At 43.8% G+C, this 17151-nt stretch overlaps 2 protein-coding genes, 1 long non-coding RNA gene and 12 other non-coding genes across 27 annotated transcripts in view; 10 read left to right on the forward strand and 5 right to left on the reverse strand.

The window, feature by feature from the left end:
• The window catches only part of LOC148680790 (uncharacterized), a 796717-nt gene that overhangs the window by 669348 nt on the left and 110218 nt on the right, over positions 1–17151 (forward strand). The gene's annotated exons all lie outside the window — the stretch shown is intronic.
• LOC148680839 (uncharacterized) overlaps positions 1–17151 on the forward strand; it is a 785675-nt gene that overhangs the window by 280907 nt on the left and 487617 nt on the right. The window lies entirely within an intron of this gene.
• Positions 1252–1323, forward strand: trnae-uuc (transfer RNA glutamic acid (anticodon UUC)). Its single transcript has one exon. It is a non-coding gene; the product is annotated as a tRNA-Glu (tRNA).
• trnay-gua (transfer RNA tyrosine (anticodon GUA)) lies at positions 1412–1498 on the forward strand. Its single transcript is given in 2 exon segments — positions 1412–1448; positions 1463–1498. It is a non-coding gene; the product is annotated as a tRNA-Tyr (tRNA).
• On the reverse strand, positions 1583–1654 carry trnae-cuc (transfer RNA glutamic acid (anticodon CUC)). The gene has a single exon. It is a non-coding gene; the product is annotated as a tRNA-Glu (tRNA).
• On the forward strand, positions 1952–2024 carry trnar-acg (transfer RNA arginine (anticodon ACG)). The gene has a single exon. It is a non-coding gene; the product is annotated as a tRNA-Arg (tRNA).
• Positions 3482–3553, forward strand: trnae-uuc (transfer RNA glutamic acid (anticodon UUC)). The gene has a single exon. It is a non-coding gene; the product is annotated as a tRNA-Glu (tRNA).
• Positions 3813–3884, reverse strand: trnae-cuc (transfer RNA glutamic acid (anticodon CUC)). Its single transcript has one exon. It is a non-coding gene; the product is annotated as a tRNA-Glu (tRNA).
• Positions 4718–4789, forward strand: trnae-uuc (transfer RNA glutamic acid (anticodon UUC)). The gene has a single exon. It is a non-coding gene; the product is annotated as a tRNA-Glu (tRNA).
• On the forward strand, positions 4878–4963 carry trnay-gua (transfer RNA tyrosine (anticodon GUA)). Its single transcript is given in 2 exon segments — positions 4878–4914; positions 4928–4963. It is a non-coding gene; the product is annotated as a tRNA-Tyr (tRNA).
• On the reverse strand, positions 5048–5119 carry trnae-cuc (transfer RNA glutamic acid (anticodon CUC)). Its single transcript has one exon. It is a non-coding gene; the product is annotated as a tRNA-Glu (tRNA).
• Positions 5953–6024, forward strand: trnae-uuc (transfer RNA glutamic acid (anticodon UUC)). The gene has a single exon. It is a non-coding gene; the product is annotated as a tRNA-Glu (tRNA).
• trnay-gua (transfer RNA tyrosine (anticodon GUA)) lies at positions 6113–6198 on the forward strand. The gene is given in 2 exon segments: positions 6113–6149; positions 6163–6198. It is a non-coding gene; the product is annotated as a tRNA-Tyr (tRNA).
• On the reverse strand, positions 6283–6354 carry trnae-cuc (transfer RNA glutamic acid (anticodon CUC)). The gene has a single exon. It is a non-coding gene; the product is annotated as a tRNA-Glu (tRNA).
• The window catches only part of LOC148680884 (uncharacterized), a 42894-nt gene continuing 38047 nt past the window's right edge, over positions 12305–17151 (reverse strand). For 12 of the 13 annotated variants that reach the window (XM_088650260.1, XM_088650259.1, XM_088650258.1 and 9 more), the window contains one exon: positions 12305–16678. In XM_088650260.1, coding sequence (XP_088506386.1) covers positions 14709–16678 — 1970 coding nt within the window. In that variant the 3' untranslated portion in view covers positions 12305–14708. The remainder of the gene's footprint in view (positions 16679–17151) is intronic. The other variant, XR_015942546.1, reaches the window with a different exon arrangement.

Here is a 17151-nt window from a genome sequence, read left to right on the forward strand (position 1 = left end):
CAGCCACTCTCCTGGGAAGACAGCAGTGACAGCTTGTAGACCAAAATGTTTGCTGTGAGGCTAAGGCGTTCTACTGCAGCACAGATACACATTCGAAAAGCATACAATATTCAAAAACAAAGTGCCAACCTAAAACAAGATTGCAGTCAAAATGACCACCTCAGACAAGTGTGAGCAATGTTTCAGTATCTGTTATACGTCGGCAAATATGCCACACAGTGCAGACGCTCATACTACTGAAAAGGAAGTTACCTGACTGAGAAAGGTATAAATAGAAATCGGAGCCTGCTCCAAACGACCTGGTCAGCCCCAAGTGGGCTGTAAAAACCTCCTGGAGTTTTCATTCATTTAATGTCTGGTACAAGACACTGCGTCCAACCAGTTATGTTTGAATGTCAAACCTACCCCAATCCTTAAACCAACCTCACAGTTTCCTGCTGTGTTTTATCAACCTCCCAATCTACCCCAACTCTTAACCCAACCTCACAGTAACAAACCTCCATGTGGGTTTCATTGATTCAATGTCTCGTACATGGCACAGAATACAACCTATCGCAGTTTATTAAAATCACACCTACCCCAGCCCTAGGCCCAACCTCACGGTAACCTGCTGTGTTTTATTCAATTTTACTCCTACCCCAACCCTAAACACAACCTCAGAGTAAGCAGTTTATATATTTTTTATTTTTATGAATGTCTACTACAGCCACATCAATCGCAAACCCAGCCTACGTGCGGCATAAGTGCCTACCACTTAGAGGTCATCCAGCCGACTTGCAGTGTAATCTCCTCCACTTGTAGGTCTCTGAGCTGCAGCAACACCTAAGGGCTCTGACACACAGACACAAAAGAAACCATTGCTTTTAACCTACTCTTGGAGAGGAGAGAGTCTCCGACCCTGGATCTCAGGTCTTCTATGGAGGGACTGTCAGGAATCCTGTAAGAGCATCCCATCCACACAACCTCTTGCCATAAAAACAAAGCAGAATGTGTGGTGAAGGAACTCCGGGTTGACAGAGCCTTGTCCTTGCTTCAAGCAATGTGCTAACAAGGTGCTGAACAGAGTGACGGTGGCACAAAGGTTAGCGCTTATGACTACGGATCAGAAGATTCTCGGTTACGGAAACCAAGAAACTGTGTATGAGAGAGTGCGTAAGTGTATGAGTGGCACTTGTGCAAGCGGAGCAGGGACGTGCCAGCGATCAGAATGAACTGGAGTTTGTGCCAAGACTGGGTTTCAAGAGTGGCAGTTCCCATATGGTCTAGCGGTTAGGATTTCTGGTTTTCACCCAGGCGTCCCGGGTTCGACTCCCGGTATGGGAAGGCTTGAGTGCTTTTGCTTCTGTCCTTTTTGGCCAGCGGTCGGACTGCAGCTACATTATAGGATGTGGTTGTGGAACTGCCCCGTAAGTCTTCGATAGCTCAGTTGGTAGAGCGGAGGACTGTAGGTGGGATGATGGCAATCCTTAGGTCGCTGGTTCGACTCCGGCTCGAAGGACATCTTTTGCGCTCGAGCCGCTTTCTTGCCTTCGCCAAGTCAGTTAACCACTCCTCAAAGTTCAGCATGGAGGTGAAAAGGATGTTCCCTGACCGGGAATCGAACCCGGGCCGCGGCGGTGAGAGCGCCGAATCCTAACCACTAGACCACCAGGGAAGGTCTGCGTGAAGGTTGGCCTCAAGTCTAGCTGTGGGCCTCCACCCAGGTGTGCTGCAGCTGCTCTGACAAAAATAACTCTAACGTTTGCAACCTCCTCCTGGAGAAGAGAAAGTCTCAGAGCCTGGATCACAGTTCTTCTTGGGAGGGACTGTCACATGCTCGGTGTAAGAGCATCCTATCGGCACCACAACTTGCCATGACAACAAAGCACAGCATGCGTTGAAGGAACTCCATGTTCACCGAGCCGTGTCCTCTTTCCAACGACCATGCTAATGAGCACTGCTGATGCGGACTGGGCCAGTGGCGCAATGGATAACGCGTCTGACTACGGATCAGAAGATTCTAGGTTCGACTCCTGGCTGGCTCGTCCAGGATTTTTTTGCGTTGCTCTCAGTGCAGTGCGGTCGCGGTTTGCCCCTGCCGGAGTTGTTCGGTTCTACTCTGGAGTGAATCGAGTTTCTGGGGCCGCCAGCACAGAGCCTGTGGGGTGCTCTCCTGGGTTCAAAGGCTGCCCCAACCGCTCTCATGTCTTGGTCCCGTACATCCCTCAGGACTTCCAGAAGAAACCAGTACAGCCACTCTCCTGGGAAGACAGCAGTGACAGCTTGTAAACCAAAATGTTTGCTGTGAGGCTAAGGCGTTCTACTGCAGCACAGATACGCATTCGAAAAGCATACAATATTCAAAAACAAAGTGCCAACCTAAAACAAGATTGCAGTCAAAATGACCACCTCAGACAAGTGTGAGCAATGTTTCAGTCTATGTTATACGTCGGCAAATATGCCACACAGTGCAGACGCTCATACTACTGAAAAGGAAGTTACCTGACTGAGAAAGGTATAAATAGAAATCGGAGCCTGCTCCAAACGACCTGGTCAGCCCCAAGTGGGCTGTAAAAACCTCCTGGAGTTTTCATTCATTTAATGTCTGGTACAAGACACTGCGTCCAACCAGTTATGTTTGAATGTCAAACCTACCCCAATCCTTAAACCAACCTCACAGTTTCCTGCTGTGTTTTATCAACCTCCCAACCTACCCCAACTCTTAACCCAACCTCACAGTAACAAACCTCCATGTGGGTTTCATTGATTCAATGTCTCGTACATGGCACAGAATACAACCTATCGCAGTTTATTAAAATCACACCTACCCCAGCCCTAGGCCCAACCTCACGGTAACCTGCTGTGTTTTATTCAATTTTACTCCTACCCCAACCCTAAACACAACCTCAGAGTAAGCAGTTTATATATTTTTTTATTTTTATGAATGTCTACTACAGCCACATCAATCGCAAACCCAGCCTACGTGCGGCATAAGTGCCTACCACTTAGAGGTCATCCAGCCGACTTGCAGTGTAATCTCCTCCACTTGTAGGTCTCTGAGCTGCAGCAACACCTAAGGGCTCTGACACACAGACACAAAAGAAACCATTGCTTTTAACCTACTCTTGGAGAGGAGAGAGTCTCCGACCCTGGATCTCAGGTCTTCTATGGAGGGACTGTCAGGAATCCTGTAAGAGCATCCCATCCACACAACCTCTTGCCATAAAAACAAAGCAGAATGTGTGGTGAAGGAACTCCGGGTTGACAGAGCCTTGTCCTTGCTTCAAGCAATGTGCTAACAAGGTGCTGAACAGAGTGACGGTGGCACAAAGGTTAGCGCTTATGACTACGGATCAGAAAATTCTCGGTTACGGAAACCAAGAAACTGTGTATGAGAGAGTGCGTAAGTGTATGAGTGGCACTTGTGCAAGCGGAGCAGGGACGTGCCAGCGATCAGAATGAACTGGAGTTTGTGCCAAGACTGGGTTTCAAGAGTGGCAGTTCCCATATGGTCTAGCGGTTAGGATTCCTGGTTTTCACCCAGGCGGCCCGGGTTCGACTCCCGGTATGGGAAGGCTTGAGTGCTTTTGCTTCTGTCCTTTTTGGCCAGCGGTCGGACTGCAGCTACATTATAGGATGTGGTTGTGGAACTGCCCCGTAAGCCTTCGATAGCTCAGTTGGTAGAGCGGAGGGCTGTAGGTGGGATGATGGCAATCCTTAGGTCGCTGGTTCGACTCTGGCTCGAAGGACATCTTTTGCGCTCGAGCCGCTTTCTTGCCTTCGCCAAGTCAGTTAACCAGTCCTCAAAGTTCAGCATGGAGGTGAAAAGGATGTTCCCTGACCGGGAATCGAACCCGGGCCGCGGCGGTGAGAGCGCCGAATCCTAACCACTAGACCACCAGGGAAGGTCTGCGTGAAGGTTGGCCTCAAGTCTAGCTGTGGGCCTCCACCCAGGTGTGCTGCAGCTGCTCTGACAAAAATAACTCTAACGTTTGCAACCTCCTCCTGGAGAAGAGAAAGTCTCAGAGCCTGGATCACAGTTCTTCTTGGGAGGGACTGTCACATGCTCTGTGTAAGAGCATCCTATCGGCACCACAACTTGCCATGACAACAAAGCACAGCATGCGTTGAAGGAACTCCATGTTCACCGAGCCGTGTCCTCTTTCCAACGACCATGCTAATGTCTACTACAGCCACATCAATCGCAAACCCAGCCTACGTGCGGCATAAGTGCCTACCACTTAGAGGTCATCCAGCCGACTTGCAGTGTAATCTCCTCCACTTGTAGGTCTCTGAGCTGCAGCAACACCTAAGGGCTCTGACACACAGACACAAAAGAAACCATTGCTTTTAACCTACTCTTGGAGAGGAGAGAGTCTCCGACCCAGGATCTCAGGTCTTCTATGGAGGGACTGTCAGGAATCCTGTAAGAGCATCCCATCCACACAACCTCTTGCCATAAAAACAAAGCAGAATGTGTGGTGAAGGAACTCCGGGTTGACAGAGCCTTGTCCTTGCTTCAAGCAATGTGCTAACAAGGTGCTGAACAGAGTGACGGTGGCACAAAGGTTAGCGCTTATGACTACGGATCAGAAGATTCTCGGTTACGGAAACCAAGAAACTGTGTATGAGAGAGTGCGTAAGTGTATGAGTGGCACTTGTGCAAGCGGAGCAGGGACGTGCCAGCGATCAGAATGAACTGGAGTTTGTGCCAAGACTGGGTTTCATGAGTGGCAGTTCCCATATGGTCTAGCGGTTAGGATTCCTGGTTTTCACCCAGGCGGCCCGGGTTCGACTCCCGGTATGGGAAGGCTTGAGTGCTTTTGCTTCTGTCCTTTTTGGCCAGCGGTCGGACTGCAGCTACATTATAGGATGTGGTTGTGGAACTGCCCCGTAAGCCTTCGATAGCTCAGTTGGTAGAGCGGAGGACTGTAGGTGGATGATGGCAATCCTTAGGTCGCTGGTTCGACTCCGGCTCGAAGGACATCTTTTGCGCTCGAGCCGCTTTCTTGCCTTCGCCAAGTCAGTTAACCACTCCTCAAAGTTCAGCATGGAGGTGAAAAGGATGTTCCCTGACCGGGAATCGAACCCGGGCCGCGGCGGTGAGAGCGCCGAATCCTAACCACTAGACCACCAGGGAAGGTCTGCGTGAAGGTTGGCCTCAAGTCTAGCTGCGGGCCTCCACCCAGGTGTGCTGCAGCTGCTCTGACAAAAATAACTCTAACGTTTGCAACCTCCTCCTGGAGAAGAGAAAGTCTCAGAGCCTGGATCACAGTTCTTCTTGGGAGGGACTGTCACATGCTCTGTGTAAGAGCATCCTATCGGCACCACAACTTGCCATGACAACAAAGCACAGCATGCGTTGAAGGAACTCCATGTTCACCGAGCCGTGTCCTCTTTCCAACGACCATGCTAATGTCTACTACAGCCACATCAATTGCAAACCCAGCCTACGTGCGGCATAAGTGCCTACCACTTAGAGGTCATCCAGCCGACTTGCAGTGTAATCTCCTCCACTTGTAGGTCTCTGAGCTGCAGCAACACCTAAGGGCTCTGACACACAGACACAAAAGAAACCATTGCTTTTAACCTACTCTTGGAGAGGAGAGAGTCTCCGACCCAGGATCTCAGGTCTTCTATGGAGGGACTGTCAGGAATCCTGTAAGAGCATCCCATCCACACAACCTCTTGCCATAAAAACAAAGCAGAATGTGTGGTGAAGGAACTCCGGGTTGACAGAGCCTTGTCCTTGCTTCAAGCAATGTGCTAACAAGGTGCTGAACAGAGTGACGGTGGCACAAAGGTTAGCGCTTATGACTACGGATCAGAAGATTCTCGGTTACGGAAACCAAGAAACTGTGTATGAGAGAGTGCGTAAGTGTATGAGTGGCACTTGTGCAAGCGGAACAGGGACGTGCCAGCGATCAGAATGAACTGGAGTTTGTGCCAAGACTGGGTTTCAAGAGTGGCAGTTCCCATATGGTCTAGCGGTTAGGATTCCTGGTTTTCACCCAGGCGGCCCGGGTTCGACTCCCGGTATGGGAAGGCTTGAGTGCTTTTGCTTCTGTCCTTTTTGGCCAGCGGTCGGACTGCAGCTACATTATAGGATGTGGTTGTGGAACTGCCCCGTAAGCCTTCGATAGCTCAGTTGGTAGAGCGGAGGACTGTAGGTGGATGATGGCAATCCTTAGGTCGCTGGTTCGACTCCGGCTCGAAGGACTTCTTTTGCGCTCGAGCCGCTTTCTTGCCTTCGCCAAGTCAGTTAACCACTCCTCAAAGTTCAGCATGGAGGTGAAAAGGATGTTCCCTGACCGGGAATCGAACCCGGGCCGCGGCGGTGAGAGCGCCGAATCCTAACCACTAGACCACCAGGGAAGGTCTGCGTGAAAGGTTGGCCTCAAGTCTAGCTGTGGGCCTCCACCCAGGTGTGCTGCAGCTGCTCTGACAAAAATAACTCTAACGTTTGCAACCTCCTCCTGGAGAAGAGAAAGTCTCAGAGCCTGGATCACAGTTCTTCTTGGGAGGGACTGTCACATGCTCAGTGTAAGAGCATCCTATCGACACCACAACTTGCCATGACAACAAAGCACAGCATGCGTTGAAGGAACTCCATGTTCACCGAGCCGTGTCCTCTTTCCAAGCAGCATGCTAATGAGCACTGCTGACGCGGACTGGGCCAGGGGCGCAATGGATAACACGTCTGACTACGGATCAGAAGATTCTAGGTTCGACTCCTGGCTGGCCCATTCAGGATTTTTTTGCGTTGCTCTCAGTGCAGTGCGGTCGCGGTTTGCCCCTGCCTGAGTTGTTCGGTTCTACTCTGGAGTGAATCGAGTTTCTGGGGCCGCCAGCACAGAGCCTGTGGGGTGCTCTCCTGGGTTCAAAGGCTGCCCCAACTGCTCTAATGTCTTGGTCCCGTACATCCCTCAGGACTTCCAGAAGAAACCAGTACAGCCACTCTCCTGGGAAGATGGCAGTGACAGCTTGTAGACCAAAATGTTTGCTGTGAGGCTAAGGCGTTCTACTGCAGCACAGATACGCATTCGAAAAGCAGACAATATTCAAAAACAAAGTGCCAACCTAAAACAAGATTGCAGTCAAAATGACCACCTCAGACAAGTGTGAGCAATGTTTCAGTCTCTGTTATATGTCGGCAAATATGCCACACAGTGCAGACTGGGCCAGTGGCGCATACTGTCACCTGTAAGTTGTGGTTATTCTTGGTTACACCGGCCAATCACGTTCTGAGTTGGAACCAAGATTTTTTTTAATTCTTGGTCATGCTGGCCAATCACGTCCCGAGCTGGAACCAAGATTCACCCTATTCTTGGTTACGGCAGCCAATCATGTTCCGAGTTACAATGAACGCTATGGCCAATCAGAGCCCTTATACCATTCAAGATTTGTACTGTAATAACAGATTTCGTTGCAGATTAATTCGGACAACAATTGCAAACTAAGTATTTTTATAACAAGTTGGTTTAAATGAATAACCATTACAGTAACGTTGAATACTATTCACTCTATATTTACTTTTACTTGATTTAAACTGTCCTTTAATTCCTTTCTAACCTCTACTTCTTCATGTGCTTTTGCTTTTTGTATTGATTTACTCATTTTAATCGTATACTTATTAATTTCATATTTTGTGTTATCCCACCATAGTCTTTTATCTTCATGATGCAACTCATTTTGTATTTCAGTATTTATCAAGTCCACTATTGCCTTTCTATAAGGTTCTCCTTTTAAAATTTCTGTATTTAAAATCCATATCCCTTTTCCTCTTTCGGTTTCATTTAAATCAATCTTCATTAATAAAAACTTGTGGTCGCTTAGCGCTGTTTCTTTAAAATAAACACTCTATAAAATCACCCAGTTTTTCCTTGCATAAAATAAAATCAATCCTACTTTGCTTTAAGTTACCAGCTACTAAATGTCTTCTTGAATATTCTCTTTTTCCTTCATTCCTTACTCTCCATATGTCCACTTCTTTGTGCTCTGCCATTAGTTTCTGCAACTCTTTTCTCCCAGTGTCATTCCTAAAAACCATGCCATCCGCTAAATCAGTTCTATTAAAAACCGTGTTAAAATATCCAATTAAAATAGTTTCTCCCCATAAAATCATTAGATCATTTATTGTTTAAAAAAGTCCTTCTTTTCCTTTTCTGCTACTGGAGCATGAATGTTACATAATGTTGTATTATTTTCTCTCATTCTAATAGCAAGGCATTTTCCCTCTTTATCATTGTATATTTCTTCCACATCATTCTTTATATCTTCTTTGACTAAAATAGCGACCCCTCTTCCCATCCTTCCTTCACCATTGTTATAAAATATTTGCCCCCTCCATCTCCTTTTTAAATCTTCCATCATGCCATTATTCCGATTAGTCTCTTGTAAACAAATTAAGTTTTGTTCTTTGCACAGTTCCTTTACCTTGTCAAATTTTCCAACATTCAAAAGACCTCTTGTATTAAAACTAACACAATTAAAAACCATTAAAAGAAAAGATAAAAATAAAAATAAATACTTAAAATTAGCGCTACCAAAATTAACGCGTTAACGCATGCGATTAATTTTAAATAATTAACGCGTTAAAAAAATTAACGCAATTAACGCATGCAGGTTTTTTTACTTCCTGTTGTGGTAGACATGTGTTCAACATGCAATAAATGTGGATAAGACCAAGGAAGCACTTTTTGAAGGAAAGTTCCAGTATAAAACAATTAGGTACATCACAGGTTATCCAGAATTTCATGCAATTTCGGGTGTTTCATTTTTAACTTTCGACTTCTGTTGTAAGTTGACACCGCATGGCGAACAGAAACAAAATCATCCGCATTTCATGACTCGGTGTTCCTTTAAGGTAAGGTTCCTTTTAAGGCTACACGGTAAAATTTTAAAAAGAGTATTATCTTAATCATATTAAAATCGGAGTATTGGTGTCTTACGTAAATGTACTCAGTACGTCTGGTGAAGTCGCGAGCTGTCAAAGACAGGGCATTACTCTGCCTTTCAGCATGAGCCCACCAAGTTTAGCGTGTTTCCTCATATAAACACAACGAAAGCGTATACTTCGCGTTGTTGTGTCAGAATCCTTGTGAAATACAGTAATACTTTAGGACGCTTAGTTTAAGCAAATTTGATGAACTTGATCATGCGTGTTGAATCTGAGGGGAGTCGCTCCAGTATGGAAGGCCGTTGGGGCCAAAACGTCTGCAGCGCGTTGTGTGTGTCTGTCTGTGTGTTTGTCTGTGTCAGGCCCGTTGAGGGGTGTCAGGGGTGGAGTGAGCGACGTATCTGAGTAGGGGCGAGAGGGGTGTCCAATGTATTTAACGACCGGTTTGCAAGAAATGATCATTCATTTGCGGGCATTTGGGAGTCTCTGTGCACTTGCGGGATACTCCTAGTCTTAGCAACTGGATGAATGTAAAGGAGGATTAAGCAAAATTGTTTCTACTCTATAACTAATGTTCTCAACTCACAGCAATAAAACTTTACAATGAGTGCAACAGTTTGTATCCTATAGTTTATTATTATAATTTTTCATTTTCCATATCTGCAATTCCTGTATTTTGGCATTTTTTTGCAGTCCACTTAGAATCCAACATGGAAATCAATGTTTTCTTTTTTGGCATTGATTGTTTTGAAATTTAAATGTCATTAACATGCCTGTGTTTTAATTTCTGTAATAAATATGGCTGTCAAGCCAGGATCTTAATGGTTTATTGTGGGTATGTTGTTTGCATGAAGAAATCTGTGTTACAAGTTAAACAAAAATTCTATTAAACAATTATATTTTGAATTTAAATAATTTTTTGTCTTGCGTTTACATTAATTTTACATTTAAACAGGCAAAATTACAAGTTTCAGTATTTTAAATGTGATTAATCGCGATAATTTTTTTTAAAAAGGTGCGATTAATTAGTTAATTTTTTTTAATCGATAGTCAGCACTAATATATACAGGGAAAGCTGCCCTCATATCGAACACACACTCACATATGCATAGGCTTATATTATTATTTTAAAAATTAACAGAAAAAAGGGCACTTTCTCTCCAGAAGGAAAAAAGGGCTCTTAATACAATGTGTGCCCCATTCCTATCTCTCCGCACCCCTCGTTGAGAACCAAGAGAATCGCTTTCGAGGTTAACTAGGCAGCCGCACACTTGACCCGTGTGCATAGAGTAGGTGAGATCAAAGTCCCTTTAAGATATTCTATAGTCTTTGCGTGAGCTGGGACGCGGGCAGTGGACCAAACCATTGTGAGGAAGGGAAGAGAGATCTCTCAGCTGTTTCTAAATGCATTTTTTTTTGTGTTTTTATTTTTTAATTTGCTCCATCTTGCTTTTCTTCAAAGGACACAGATGTTTAATCAGCTGTTGTTCAGTGGTGAATTAGAAAACTTAACTATTAATATTAAGCATCACCACCGTCCACCCTACATCTACGCACCTGTATGAAGTAGTGTTCTAGGTTATAACGATGCGTAAAGAATGCTCCGGCTTCAATACAGTGCGTTACAGTACACGACTGCCCCCTACTGTTCATGTCTTTATTTGCTAGACCATCTTTCCGTGCTAACGCGCCATATGTCGTGGCCATGCGAGATCACTTTGTTTCATGCGCGTGTTAGTTCATGCCAGATCTGTATATACATTTACCTGATTTTATTTTTTTTTACTTTCTGTTGCCTTGTCACCTGCTAAAAAAGCGGGGGATAAACTTTTTAGATTATTTCCAGGCAGAAGTGATGCCTGTAACAGATGTAAGCAGTCACCTGCCGATTACCTTCACATGTTTTGGTCATGTTCAAAATTAACAACCTTTTGGTCTAATATTTTTACAATTCTTTCTCAAGCTCTTAATATAATCATCACTCCTGACCCTCTGACTGCCCTTTTTGGTTATCTTCCATCCCCAACTACACAAACATCACGCTGCGTCATTGCCTTTACCACCTTGCTCGCCAGGCGCGCAATTTTCCTCAAATGGAAACATGTGTCCCCTCCCTCATCAGAAAACTGGATTAAAGAGATTTTTAATGGCATCTATCTTGAGAAACTGAGACATTGTTTTAAAGGATCACTGAACTCCTTTAACAAAACATGGAGTCCCATGCTGTCAGTCATTGAGAACCTTAACATTTCAGGAACTGCTGACTAGAATTTCGAAAGGGAGAAAGAGAGACTTCTATTTTCATCCTCTGTATTTACCCATATATTTATTGTTATTTATTTTATTTATAATTTTTTTTTTAATGTTATTATTTATTTGATTATATGTTTATTATTTATTTATCAGTGTCTTGATTCACCGTTACATACTTATTGAATGCCTCAGAAAATAGGGAGGGGTGGGAGATGGGAGGGATGGTGCATAGAAGGGGGTAGAAAAATGTAAGGTTGTTTAAAGAGTTCTACAGATTTCTTGTTTTTATAGCTATGTATTTCATGTCATCTCTTTGCTGATAGGACTTCTATTTTTCATATACATTTGCAAGTTTGTATAATATCTGGAAAAAATGCAATAAAAATATTGGAAATAAAAAAGCGGGGGATGTAGCTTCTTGTGTGTCAAGTGACGTAACGGAAGTGGGTGGAGCTAGAGGGGAACGTCGGTGGTGGGAGCGACAGAACAGAAAAGCTTGTTACTGCTGAAGAACGTAATAAAAATAAGCTAGAAGCTATTACTTGTGTGTGTGTGTGTGTGTGATCTAACATCTACACAAGCCATCCAACTTCCCCTTCCACCACTACAATGTCTATCCATCCATCCATTTATTCATTTTATTTTGTAAATGTGCTATTTTTCAGGCTGATCTCAAAAATACAGTATTTTTTACTGACAGAATTTTAGGTGCAGGCTAGGACTGTCTCTGCCATTTGCAGATAACGTTGTCTTTTTGGCTTCATAGGACATGGAGTAGGTGGGATGGTTTGCTGCTGAGTGTGACATGGCAGGGAAAGAAACAGCACCTCTAAGAAACCATTGTGCTTGACTGGAAAAAGGTGGCCATCTCCAGTTTGGAGGAGAGTCTTTACCCCAAATGGAGTTCAAGTATCAGTGTTTTCCATGAGGAATGGAATGTGAGATTTAAAGATGGATCAGTGCAGCGGCAGCAGTAATGCAGTTGATGTGGTTGTCTGTTGTGGTGAAGGATCTGAGACGAAAGGCAATGTTCTTAATTTACTGCTCATTCTAGGTTCCTACTCTCACCAATGGTCATGACTGAAAAGAACAAGATCTTGGATACAACCGGCCACATTTTGCGAAGTGTTATGACCCGCTTGTTAGAGTCGCACCATAAGAGTGCCAACAAAATAGCCTGAATGCAAATTATTTATTATAAAAGTAACTCATAGAACAAACAATCAAAGCAACCAACAAATGTGTAGGGATAATAATTACGATAAAGAACTTAGGATAAAATCACAACAACACTTTAACTACATGATAAAATTAATGCAAAACAAAACCATAAGGTTAAAGAGTCAATGAAATGGCAGGTCTTGACATGTGGACTCCTGAGTAGCTACAGCGTCCTGGGGTAGCTAGCACAACAACTTTTATATACCCATTGATGAGTAATGCAGGCATCCAATCAGAATTTACCAAATGCTCTAATCTAGAGTCTTGAGATCATCACAGTGTATAAATATTGTAAAACTTAATACCTGTCGCTCTGCCTAAATCATAAAATATTCATCAAGTTTGTATTCTACTCAAAGTAAATGCAGTAAACTAGAACAAATCTAGAATCTAAAAGTAAAGAAACTTCACTAATAAAAGCTGCAACACAGGACAATTGAATGGGCTTTTAAAACTTGAGGGCCTGGTATACTGCAAACTAAGCGTCCTAGAGCTCCACCTTCTTTGATGTGCGGTGTCTTCCCAGTGATGTCTCTCATTCAGGGAGTCAGACAGTGAACATCATCTAAAACAACACTAGCTACATGAATACACTGGAGAGAGTACAAATTTATCTGCACTGGTACAATCACTTGCAAAGAGATTTTAAGCTGCAGAGGAGCTGTTGGCCAGATGTTTATGACAGTTCTTCTCTCAGCCACCACCACGGTGTTTACGGTAAACGCGAGAAGCGCAACACATTTACAACCCCACCTACTGCAGTGTAGGAGTGTTGGAAAACAGTATACTGTCACTCAGCCTTTTCAAACATTATTCAGACATGAAACATCCAGTGCACAGAGAAAATTTTTGCTGCATTCATGTCATGTGTGTAACTTTTTTGTCTATGTGTTTCTTAAGCTGCGCCGAATGATTAAAACTCTGTAGACACTGATCAGATCTGTACGGTTTCTCTCCAGTGTGAATCCTGTTGTTTTCAGATGTGTTAACTGATTAAACCTCTTGTAAAAACACTTGTACGGTCTCTCCAGAGTAAATTGTCTGGTGCAGTTTCAATTTTGGAGCTGTAATAAGTCTTCTCACACTCAAAGCGCATATACTCTTTCACATCAGTGTGGATTTTCATGTGTTTATTAAGGTTTGCTGATCGGTTGAATCTCTTCCACACTGAGTGCATGTGAATGGTTTCTCTCCAGTGTGGGTCTTACATAGTCAAGTGATGCAATTTCCAAGGTCAAAGTTCACCAAGCTTGAACCTTGCAAGGCAGTGAATTGCGAAACTTGACGCACAAACTTACGTTTCCAGTCTGACACATTTGCGTGCGTATGAATGGAAGTCTATGGAGAGAAAAGTCCGGTGTGACCACAGACCCCAATTTTATCCTCCTTACACTAGCTGCCTTGTATTAAATTTAAAATATTAATTCTCACCTATCTAGCTCCTGTTTATCTTCTGTCTCGCTACAATCCAACTCGCTCTTTACGATCTCAAAACTCCGGGCTTCTGGTAGTACCTAGAATAGCAAAGTTGAGTAAAGGAGGTCGAGCCTTCTCATTTATGGCTCCTAAACTCTGGAATAGCCTCCCTGATAACATCCGAGGCTCAGACACACTCTCTCAGTTCAAAACTAGATTAAAGACCTATCTGTTTAGTAAAGCATACACTCAATGCATCACTTAGCGGGTTTCCACACAAGTTTCTACATCTTGCTTATATACACTATGAACAGCAGCTACGCTAATTATTCTTTTTTTTTCTTCATTTCCACCTGGGGATACTCATTCCAAGGTCCTCAGATTATGCGGAGTCACTGATTGGATCTAAGACCAGCGACGAGATGATCCCAAGGTTTCCATATCCGGGACCAGGCCGTATCCTGAGCTGCTGCTGCGCTGGTGGTCGTGGGGAGTGGAGAACATGAGACTGATTCCAGTGATGCTCCAGGGACAGACGAGTCTTCGCTGAGGCCAGCTTCCAGCCTCCACTGCTGAGACTGCAGCTCTGCACAAGACTTTTGGCCAGCGAAGAAATGAAAATGGTCGTGCCCAACTGAGTCTGGTTTCTCTCAAGGTTTTTTTTCTTCACTCCTATCAGTAAAGTTTTTTTTTTTTCCCTCTTCGCTGTCGCCACTGGCTTGCATGGTTCAGGATCGGTAGAGCTACGCATCAATGGATTTGCTCTTCAGTGTTTGGACTCTCAGTAATGATTTAAACCACACTGAACTGAGCTGAACTGAACTTAAACACTAAAAACTGAACTACCCTGATCCAATTTATTATGACCATTTATGTGAAGCTGCTTTGACACAATCTACATTGTAAAAGCGGTATACAAATAAAGCTGAATTAAATTTAATTAAGAGCAAGTGAATGGTTTCTCTCCAGTGTGGATCCTCATGTGTTTATAAAGGGATGATGATTGGCGAAAACTCTTCCCACACTGAGTGCACGTTATTGGTTTCTCTCCAGTGTGGATCCTCATGTGTTGATTAAGGTGTGATGAGCGGTTGAAACTCTTCCCACACTGAGTGCAAGTAAATGGTTTCTCTCCAGTGTGGGTCCTCATGTGTTTATTAAGTGATGATGCTTGGCGGAAACTCTTCCCACACTGAGTGCACGTAAATGGTTTCTCTCCACTGTGGATCCTCAAGTGTAGATTAAAGTTTGATGATTGGCTGAAACTCTTCCCACACTGAGTGCAAGTAAATGGTTTCTCTCCAGTGTGGGTCCTCATGTGTTTAGAAAGGGATGATGATTGGCGAAAACTCTTCCCACACAGAGTGCACGTTATTGGTTTCTCTCCAGTGTGGATCCTTATGTGTTGATCAAGGTTTGATGAGCGGTTGAAACTCTTCCCACACTGAGTGCAAGTAAATGGTTTCTCTCCAGTGTGGATCCTCATGTGGTGATTAAGGTGTGATGAGCGGTTGAAACTCCTCCCACACTGAGTGCAAGTAAATGGTTTCTCTCCAGTGTGGATCCTCATGTGTTGTTTAAGGTATGATGAGCAGTTAAAACTTATTCCACACTGAGTGCATGTGAATGGTTTCTCTCCAGTGTGGATCCTCATGTGTTTATTAAGTGATGATGCTTGGCGGAAACTCTTCCCACACTGAGTGCATGTGAATGGTTTCTCTCCAGTGTGGATCCTCATGTGTTTATAAAGTGATGACGATTGGCGAAAACTCTTCCCACACTGAGTGCACGTTATTGGTTTCTCTCCAGTGTGGATCCTCATGTGTTTATTAAGTGATGATGCTTGGCGAAATCTCTTCCCACACTGAGTGCAAGTAAATGGTTTCTCTCCAGTGTGGATCCTCATGTGGTGATTAAGGTGTGATAAGTAGTTAAAACTCTTCCCACACTTAGTGCATGTGAATGGTTTCTCTCCAGTGTGGATCCTCATGTGTAGATTAAAGTTTGATGATTGGCTGAAACTCTTCCCACACTGAGTGCATGTGAATGGTTTCTCTCCAGTGTGGATCCTCATGTGTTTATAAAGGGATGATGATTGGCGAAAACTCTTCCCACACTGAGTGCACGTTATTGGTTTCTCTCCAGTGTGGATCCTTATGTGTTGATTAAGGTGTGATGAGCGGTTGAAACTCTTCCCACACTGAGTGCAAGTAAATGGTTTCTCTCCAGTGTGGGTCCTCATGTGCTTATTAAGTGATGATGCTTGGCGGAAACTCTTCCCACACTGAGTGCATGTAAATGGTTTCTCTCCAGTGTGGATCCTCATGTGTAGATTAAAGTTTGATGATTGGCTGAAACTCTTCCCACACTGAGTGCATGTGAATGGTTTCTCTCCAGTGTGGATCCTCATGTGTTTATAAATGGATGATGATTGGCGAAAACTCTTCCCACACTGAGTGCACGTTATTGGTTTCTCTCCAGTGTGGATCCTTATGTGTTGATTAAGGTGTGATGAGCGGTTGAAACTCTTCCCACACTGAGTGCAAGTAAATGGTTTCTCTCCAGTGTGGATCCTCATGTGGTGATTAAGGTGTGATGAGCGGTTGAAACTCCTCCCACACTGAGTGCAGGTAAATGGTTTCTCTCCAGTGTGGATCATCATGTGGTCATTAAGGTGTGATGATTGGCTGAAACTCTTCCCACACTGAGTGCATGTGAATGGTTTCTCTCCAGTGTGGCTTATCATGTGAATCTTAAGTTTGCTTTTGCTTGCCAAAATCTTTCCACACTGAGTGCAGGTGAAACAATTCTTGTCTCTCCTTTTCAAAATACCATCAGTCTGTAAATGAGTTTTTTCCCCAATTTTGACATGATGTTCCTCCTCTTTCCTCTCATTCTCTTCAATTAAGTCTGAAATAAATAAATAAAAGATTAGTTTTCATCAAGTCTAAAAATCTCTCATCAAAAGCTGAAAAGTAAAAAGACACTGGAAACATTGGCTACACACACTTATTTTGATGCATGTTAAATGTAAAATAATATCAGATCATATTTTGTTCAGTCATTAACATGTACACATTTAAGCAGATTAAATTCTTCTTTATTTATCTACTGCTTTTACAATGTAAATTGTGTCATAGTCGCCTAACATAGAAGTCATTGTAAATTGAAACGCTGTCAGTCTAGTTTTCAGAGTTTCTTACATAATTGATCATAAAAGTAATTTTGGTCACATTGATAAGACACTGACCACAAACATGCATGGTGACCGAATTTTGGACCACTGCTATTCTCCGTTCCGGAAAGCCAACAAATCCCTCCCCCACCCACCGCTAAGCAAAGTAGATGACTCTTCTGTTCTGCTCTTGCCTGCTTACAGACAG

This window comes from Danio rerio, chromosome 4 (genome assembly GCF_052040795.2).
Source record: "Danio rerio strain M-AB ecotype USA chromosome 4, GRCz13ab, whole genome shotgun sequence".
In the NCBI taxonomy this organism is placed as follows: Eukaryota; Metazoa; Chordata; class Actinopteri; order Cypriniformes; family Danionidae; genus Danio; species Danio rerio.